The following is a 9,295-nucleotide window of genomic DNA, read 5'->3' as shown; positions in this document are numbered from 1 at the left end:
TGTATCATTCTTCACTGTCTCTTACTGGCACTGCCGTGTGGGCATATCTGAAACATACTATGGGTCCTGTAAAGTCTTCAGGCTTCAGCAGCTCACTTCCAAGCCAAAACATCTCTCTGCCAGAAGTTGATAGCAGTGCACTCTCTCAGCTTGATAAATGTCTCTCTGGAGAGCAGCACGTATCTGGTATTTGTTGGAAAAAACTGTTTTTTATCATTTCACCTGCCCCCCTCTAAGACCTGTCCTAGGGCCTAGCGATCGGCCCCTCTGACTGAGAAAAGATCTTTTGGAATAGGAGACAAGACAATAGACAATAAACTTTGGCCCAGACAAGACAAAACTGAACCTTCCAGTAACACATTTATAGCAAGTCAAGAAGCTCTGAAGCAGGAATAGCATTGTGCAATTTAATTCTGACAAACTTTTAGTTTCTATTTTGTAGGAAAAGTAAATCCTCAAAACAAATTAACAACATTTCCAACAGTTTTTAAACTTTCTAAGGCAACATGGATCACCCGCATGTTATGCCCAGAACAGCCAGCAGGTGGAGCTTCATCATTTAGAAATGCTAATATCTTGAAAACTAGAAAAAAACATGCTCAGAAGAGCAAATGTGCATGAATTTGTTTTGAGGGTTTCCATTCCATTTTATTTCTTGGGCTACGCTCTCCATTCATATTGTTCTTGGTCAATGGCCTCCACATGTTTGGATCCCACTCCCATGTGCTTGAGATTTTTGGGAATAAAGACTCTGTAGAAAAATAATTGAAATCCATGTGTAGCCCCCCCCCAGAGCCACTGAATTCTGTTGGAGCAGCCAATGTAGCTGGAGTAGGCCAACTTACTGTCAGGATAGAAAAGAAGCCCGTTGGGTTATATCCCAAGGATTCCAGTCATTAGAATAATATTGATTATTTCTGGGGTCTACCGTGCCCACCACAATCACCAAGACAATGCCCTCAATTAAAATTGACTAAGACTCCTAATATTTTGCCTTTGTTGGAAGCTGCAGTTAATAATGATGCACAAGGAAGGAATGGGTGGAGTTAGGTTTTGCCCCTGAGGAGCATCCAGTCATATTGTTTGCTGGTCAAACAGAGGGGTGATTGTACCGTCCTTCCATTCAATCAGGATCTCCCCGTGTTTCATGGTTGGAGAACCTTGTCTCGAGCAGCCTGTCGTACCTCCTGATGCTGTGAGGGGACACTGCTCATGAGCGGAAGCCAGTTTATGGATGGGTTTGGGGTAATGGGATTGGAGTTTCCTCTTTCTGCAATGGGAAAACCAAATCTTGTTAGTTATTTGTATTTAAAGGTCAACTACACCTAAAAGTTTACTTTTTCCCCGGAGTGAAACCATTCATGCACCACTATACCCCAAGTCTGACTTACTTGTTCATGCGGACATTCATTGCCAAAATGATCATCCCCAGGATGAAGGTCAGTGGGCTCAGGACCAACATGGCTACCTTCCAGTTGTTATCTGCAAGGGGAGGAGTCTGACTCTTAGGGTTAGGCATTCTCTGTGCAGCACTTTTACTTTAATTGTTACTTTGTTACATTGTATCCGTGTGGAGTGTGAAGAATTGTGAAGCAAATGATTTATCTGGAGTTTGTACAGTTGGGGGCACATTTACTATTGGTCGAATATCGAGGGTTAATTAACCCTCTATATTCGGCCGTCGAAGTAAAATCCTTCGACTTCGAATATCGAAGTCGAAGGATTTACCGCAATTTGTTTGTTCGAACAATCGTAGGAAAAATCGGTTTTAATCCAACGATCAAACGATTTTCCTTCAATCAGAAATTGCCTAGAAAGCCTATGGGGACCTTCCCCATAGGCTAACATTGTACCTCGGTAGGTTTTAGGTGGCGAAGTAGGAGGTCGATGTTTTTTTTAAAGAGACAGTACTTCAACTATCGAATGGTCGAATTGTCGAACGATTTTTTGTTCGAATCGTTTGATTCAAAGTCGTAGTCGAAGGTCGAAGTAGCCAATTCGATGGTCGAAGTAGCCAAAAAAAACCTTCGAAATTCGAAGTTTTTTTTTTTTTAATCATTCACTCGAACTTAGTAAATGTGCCCCTTATTATAAAATTTGCAGCTCCTCCCTCCTGGCAGATTTCATGTCTCTCATGAGGCACCCGAGGTGTCAAAACTGCCAGGAGGGTGATCTCTATGTGCTGCTGAATGTGCTGCTGGAGTTATTAGGCCAGGAACAAACTTTGCACCCAGGGTCGGACTAGACCAGGGGGACATCAGGAAAAAGCCTGGTGGGCCCCATAGAACCAGACCTGCTCCCCACCCTGGGCACTGCACCCTCACCTCCCCAAGATAAAATAAGGAACGCATGGGGGGGGGCAGAGGGAGGTTGTTAGCCAGCACCCCTCCACCAGGGATTCCTTATACACAGGGATTTATACAGTCGGTAACATGCTTTCAGCATAGGAGATCCAACTGCATCCAGCCAATCAGCAACAGGCAAGTGAGTGTGTCAAGGTCACAAATGCGTATTTGGATTTAAACCCCTTTCCACCCAAGAGGGAACTTGGTCAACAATCGTTGATTTAGGGCACAGGGCTGAGATAAAGGTAAGGGGCAAAGTGAATGTAATCCAATCTCTCTCCAAACTATTTTCTTTAAAACCCATGTGAAATTTCAAGCAAATTCTTACACTGTGTGTATAATATGTGGCCATTAGTAGGAGTTGTGGTGGGGACAGTCAGCCCCAGTGGGCCCCATGTTTTCTTTGGTGGATCTGAATGAGACTCAGAGAATGAGACACTTACTTCCCTGTCTGTACTGATACTGTGTCTCCACCGTGTTTTCCCTGCCGCTGACCAACTGCTGCCCAACTTCACCTGAAAGATAAAAACAACAATCATGGAGGAATCTCGGCTGTTGAGGCATGCTGGGTACTGTAGTCAACGTTCACATGTTAGGAATCCAGTTCAATCTTAAATAGAGTAGCATTTGCCAGGAGAAGCAGTAGCCTGGTCTACTTTGTTGGGCCAATCACATCTCAAGAGTCTGTTCAATGCTTTGAGGTGATAGGGAATTTACAGACCTTTGGTTTTCTTAGCAAATCATTGTTTAATCTAAGATCTCAGCAATGGCTAGCCAAGTATACTGGGAGTTGCTCTCTGCAATAGATAGACCCACAAGTCTGACATGCTTGAAGAATCTCTTGACATACGCTGGATTAGGAGATGACCTACCATTGTGTCTTGGAGAGAACTTCCAAGTGTCAGTAGAATTCAGTGTAGTGGTATGCCCAGGAGACTGAGTGGTGTAACTGGTCTGGATTAGGTCAGGGCTCGAAGGGAACCTCCTTACTTCTGCTCTGGTGCTGTCATATTTAACTTGGAACAACAGAAAAATGGGTAAGTATTACAGAAAACTGAAAATACCGCAACAAGCCTCTTCCACTTGTTGCACGCAATAGTAGTTCATTCACAGCTGGAGGGTAACAGATATTCTTGATCTACAGGAATCTAGCAGTCATTGTACAGCAACACAACTTCAAGTACAAATTGAGGTGGAGACTGGAGGTGCCATGTATGAATCAAGAATAATATTGATGACTATGATGGCACACTAGAAAGTCAACTTCAAGTCCACGACTGGAGGTGGTCATGCATGAGTCAAGACTAATATCGATGACTATGAGATCAAATTGGCAAGTCAACCTCGAGCCCCAATTATGATGAGATGGGAAGAGTTCATGTATAAGTCAAGACAGAAATTGATGACAGAATGGCAAGTCAACTTCAACTGTGAAGTCAACTTCATGAACCATTATGGAAACTGTGTTACATATTACCAGAAAAATAACAGTTGCCAAAGTTTATAAAAAATTTTATATTTCCATCTTGCCTGGTCTTGTAAGCAAAACAATTAGCCAGAGTCCAAAGCAAAATTATGTGCAAATAAGTCTGAGACAAGACCAGGGGCATCAACACTTGTGATTGGTCTTAAAGAACAAGACTAGTCATGTGCTTTTAGAACAATGATGGTGCCTATCATATTTTACATGGACACCTGTGTGAGGAAACAATCATGGAAGAGCAGTTTTTCCTTACCTTCATGTGGCAGTTGTGTGATGGTGTCCATTTCTTGAGTCTTGCTGAGCTCAGTGGGCTCAGAAGGTTTCATGAAGCTCTTGCAGACTGGAGCATCCAATGGTATCTTCCATATGCTGAACTTATTCTTGCCCTTGGACACAAATACCTTCTTGGACTTTGCGGTTAAATAGAGTCCGTGGGGCTGGAGAATCAAGTGGCCCATTTTATCCAGGGTCCAGGCTTGACTCTCTTTGCTTTCACAAGGCTCCATTTTCAGGGTGGAGAACTCTTGTATTTCTGGGACGGTTAGACATTCATTGCTTTTTACACTCAGTATAAAGCTTTTCTCAGGGTCCCAACACCACTGCTGGTGTAGTGAGTGGTGCTTGCTTGTATGCTTGCACTTAGCTATGGAGACCTGCCCACTGTCCTGATCCAGACGGATGCATTTCTCCAGCTGGACATTCCTTATCATGAAGCCCTGGGCCTCTGTAACTGTGGAAAGGGGAAAGAAGGCAATTTGAATGAGACATAGGTACTATTAAGGAACAACTCAAGGGCCTACTAATAGGATGGACTAAATCTATAGTGACAATGGGGTCAAGACAGGAGGTTGAGAGGGGCACAGGAATATCCCTCCAGACAGGGGGTAACAGGCAACATACCTATAAAGAAATCCAGTGACTACCCCCTGTACCAAATACAATCCAGCAGGAACATTATAGTGACTGATACAATGGCCCCACAAAGCACTAAAGCAGGGATCCCCAACCTTTAGAACCTGTGAGCAACATTCAGTAGTAAAAGGAGTTGGGGAGCAACACTAGCATTAAAAATGTTATTGGGGTGCCAAATTAGGGATGTGATTGGCCATTTAGTAGCCCCTATGCGAATTGTCAACCTATATTGAGGCTTTGTTTGGCAGTACAACTGGTTTTTATACAACCAAAACTTGCCTCCAAGCCTGGAATTAAAAAATAATCTCCTGCTTTGAGGCCACTGGGAGCAACATCCAAAGGGTTGGGGAGCAACATGTTACTCATGAGCTACTGGTTGGGAATCACTGCACTAAAGTGTAAGCTGATGGAGACAATGGGAATTTCATACAGAGGAAGCTCAGTGTAAGGGTCTCTCTCTGTTGGACTCTTTCATCTCTCTGGTTTCTATTCCCCCCCCCCTGTCGCCGGAGAACCTGCAAGTTTCGGCATTAGAATGAGCAAAATGCAGACCCACAGACAGTTACAGCCAATCACCAGGCAGGGAAAGGAAATGCATTGTCTGAACTTCTACAATAGGAAACGTTTTTTTGGGAAAAAGGATCCCCTGGGGCTATAAACACAAGGAAACTACAATGAGTTTGTGCAGCGCCAGGTACATCATCTGTGACTTCTCAAATACCATCAGGAATTGTATGGGGGTTTAGCTGCCTGGAACTGTAGCAGGGTGACACCCCAATGTTTCTATATATCTGTAACCTTGTTATGAGCTAAGGGGGCCCAGTCTGAAGGTCAGTTAGGGGGAGATTTGGGGTGAGTGCTTATTTGTACCCTGGGTACCCCTGGAACTATAGCAGGGTGACACCCCAATGTTTCTATATATCTGTAACCTTGTTATGAGCTAAGGGGGCCCAGTCTGAAGGTCAGTTAGGGGGAGATTTGGGGTGAGTATTTATTTGTACCCTGGGTACCCCTGGAACTATAGCAGGGTGACACCCCAATGTTTCTATATATCTGTATCCTTGTTATGAGCTAAGGGGGCCCAGCCTGAAGGCCAGTTAGGGGGAGATTTGGGGTGAGTGCTTATTTGTACCCTGGGTACCCCTGGAACTATAGCAGGGTGACACCCCAATGTTTCTATATATCTGTAACCTTGTTATGAGCTAAGGGGGCCCAGTCTGAAGGCCAGTTAGGGGGAGATTTGGGGTGAGTGTTTATTTGTGTCCTGGGTACCCCTGGAACTATAGCAGGGTGACACCCCAATGTTTCTATATATCTGTATCCTTGTTATGAGCTAAGGGGCCCAGTCTGAAGGCCAGTTAGGGGGAGATTTGGGGTGAGTGTTTATTTGTGTCCTGGGTACCCCTGGAACTATAGCAGGGTGACTGTTACCCCAATGTTTCTATGTATCTGTAACCGTGTTATGAGCTAAGGGGGCCCAGTCTGAAGGTCAGTTAGGGGGAGATTTGGGGTGAGTGCTTATTTGTACCCTGGGTACCCCTGGAACTATAGCAGGGTGACTGTTACCCCAATGTTTCTATATATCTGTAACCTTGTTATGAGCTAAGGGGGCCCAGTCTGAAGGTCAGTTAGGGGGAGATTTGGGGTGAGTGCTTATTTGTACCCTGGGTACCCCTGGAACTATAGCAGGGTGACACCCCAATGTTTCTATATATCTGTAACCTTGTTATCAGCTAAGGGGGCCCAGTCTGAAGGCCAGTTAGGGGGAGATTTGGGGGTGAGTGTTTATTTGTACCCTGGGTACCCCTGGAACTATAGCAGGTTGACACCCCAATGTTTCTATATATCTGTAACCTTGTTATGACCTAAGAGGGCCCAGTCTGAAGGTCAGTTAGGGGGAGATTTGGGGTGAGCGTTTATTTGTGCCCTGGGTACCCCTGGAACTATAGCAGGGTGACTGTCACCCCAATGTTTCTATATATCTGTAACCTTGTTATGAGCTAAGGGGGCCCAGCCTGAAGGTCAGTTAGGGGGAGATTTGGGGTGAGTGTTTATTTGTGTCCTGGGTACCCCTGGAACTATAGCAGGGTGACACCCCAATGTTTCTATATATCTGTAACCTTGTTATGAGCTAAGGGGGCCCAGTCTGAAGGTCAGTTAGGGGGAGATTTGGGGTGAGAGCTTATTTGTACCCTGGGTACCCCTGGAACTATAGCAGGGTGACTGTTACCCCAATGTTTCTATATATCTGTAACCTTGTTATGAGCTAAGGGGGCCCAGTCTGAAGGTCAGTTAGGGGGAGATTTGGGGTGAGAGCTTATTTGTATCCTGGGTACCCCTGGAACTATAGAAGGGTGACTGTAGCCCCACTGTACGTATATATTTGTAACCTTGTTATGAGGTATTTTCTTAATAATGTATTAGATTGCAAGCTCTTAGATTGCCCTCTTTCAGATGTTTTCCATTGCAGGTTCTTCCATGATAGGGGAGAGGGGGAGAGGAAGCCCTTGGTCTGGTAGTAATGAATTGGTTACAAATCTACAATAAAACTAGTGAGATATTTATCTGTAAAGCTTGTGGTTGTGCAGCTGCGTCTCTGACAAGTTACAGCCTGCGGAATCCCAGAATCTCCCTAAAAGCAGCTGCAGGATATTGCAGAACTACAACATGGCTATAATATTACTATACCCCAGACCAATTCAGCTTTAATGGGAAATGGCCTTTATTTAACCCCATGTGAACTCTTCTAATCTATTTGTAATAGTTAAATATTGGGTATTAAGTGCTGATTGGTTGCTAGGCATAACTGCAGCTCATACAACTTCATCCAGCAAATCCAGGGGGGTCGGCAAGTAATATATTCCTGAATGATATTGTTCCCACCCTTATACCTGGTCCTGGTCCATCCATTCTAGTGATACAGGCAGGGGGTGGTACTGCAGGTGGTCAAGTCCATGATGCCCTGATATGAAGCAGCACTTGTTGATTTAGTATAAGAAGGGACAAGTTGCCCTTTAGAATATGGAATAGAAACCCAAAGCCAATACGGAAAGTCCCCCCATGTGTTTATTTAGAGCAAGAGACTCACCCCCCAGCAGAAAGCACATCCACAAGCCGCCAGCACACAACTTGCTCAGGTCCATGTTGTCTCGGGGGCAGAAATTCAGTTTCTGGGAGAAATCCAAATGGAGACGAAAAATCCAAAATTCTACAAAACTCTTCAAAGCTCAAAATTAAGTGAGAAAAGGGAAAATATAAAGTCTCTCCCCCTGTGAATCCCGAGGAAGGAAAGTGGGTGCAGGTGATGTAACTGGTGGGCTGCAGGGGGAGTTTAGCAGGAGGGTCCCCTATTGTAGTGAGAGGAGCTGCAGTGAGTCCCTGACTCTGAGGGGAGAATAATAATGAGGGGACACAGCAGACGCTTCCCACTAAATATTCACCCCCCTTTTACTTTCTAACCAACCCGGGGCCTGTGTGTCGCTAATCCTTACACCCCCCCCACACAATCGAAAGGGAGGAGGAGTCTGTTAGTTCTGATCAGGGCGACCTGCTATGGGGGTCCAACCTGCTCACTCTTAAAGTGATACTAACACCAACAATGAGAAAACAACATTCATATTTAGCTTCTTTGTCACATTAACGAGAACATGAGTCGGGGTTAAAGGATGTGGAATATAGTTTTGTGTAGCATGGGGGGGGTCATTGTTCTTTGGGTCACCCCCCCCGTGTTCCTGTAGGAAAAGTCCCTCCCTTTGTTCCAAACACTATTACTGTTCATTATCAGCAAAGCAATTTATATATTTATAGTCATCTTTACTGTAAAACCTGATCCCACTGCAGAGATACCAGTTCTACTCACTCCCCTGTTTAATTCAGACTTTACTATTTACAATGTACAGTAAAACCTGGATCAGACTGGTGGGTGCAGGGCCCACCAGGGTCCCCCACACCCCACAACCCACCTGCCACACCCCCTACAGGGGCCAACCCACCCGCCCCTCCCCCGATCGTGCATAAATTAAATATATAATTATTATACATTTTATAATAAATCAATTCTTTCATGGTCCCATTTTGCTTTCTCCTACCTTGGCCAGACCAGTGCTACAGAGTCCACAATAGTCAATGGTCCCTTACCTGCCTGAGTGCAGGCGCTTCCCATTGAAATAAATAGTAAATGAGCTTGTGTCAGGCAGGGATCACTAAGTACTACTTACTTTGGCCTTTTGTACTTACCTGCCTGAAGTTGAAATTGATCTTTTCACCTTTATGTCCTAAACCACCTTTAGTTATAGGTGCCCCTTCTTGTAACTGCCTGGAGTTTGTCAGCAAGGTTAACTTTTCCTTTAAATGAATGTAAGGTATCTTGGGGACGGTGCTGCTTAGTGAGGATACAATATCCGGAGCAACACAGCAGGGTGTTTTAAACAGGCAGTTTGGAAAATGGCAGGAAACAGATGGACATGGCCCCTAAGTGCAGAAAGGCTCAGGTACCGGCCCTTACTTATTTCCCTTCTTCCTGAATAACAGAAAAGCTCGGCTACAGGAACATTCC

The 9,295-nt window shown here is 44.7% G+C and overlaps 1 protein-coding gene across 1 annotated transcript; it reads right to left on the bottom strand.

Moving 5' to 3' along the window:
- Window positions 1–474: 474 nt before the first annotated feature.
- Window positions 475–8,214, bottom strand: LOC108718863. Its single transcript, XM_018267367.2, has 6 exons — window positions 7,829–8,214; window positions 4,082–4,558; window positions 3,218–3,361; window positions 2,789–2,860; window positions 1,392–1,482; window positions 475–1,270 (listed from the first exon to the last, which is right to left on the bottom strand). The coding sequence occupies exons 1-6, from the start codon at window positions 7,881–7,883 to the stop codon at window positions 1,075–1,077; spliced, it is 1,035 nt and encodes a 344-aa protein (XP_018122856.1). The 5' UTR covers window positions 7,884–8,214; the 3' UTR covers window positions 475–1,074.
- Window positions 8,215–9,295: the final 1,081 nt, after the last annotated feature.

This window comes from Xenopus laevis, chromosome 1L, assembly GCF_017654675.1.
Source record: "Xenopus laevis strain J_2021 chromosome 1L, Xenopus_laevis_v10.1, whole genome shotgun sequence".
NCBI classification, from domain to species: Eukaryota; Metazoa; Chordata; class Amphibia; order Anura; family Pipidae; genus Xenopus; species Xenopus laevis.
This window is presented reverse-complemented; position numbering and strand designations above follow the sequence as displayed.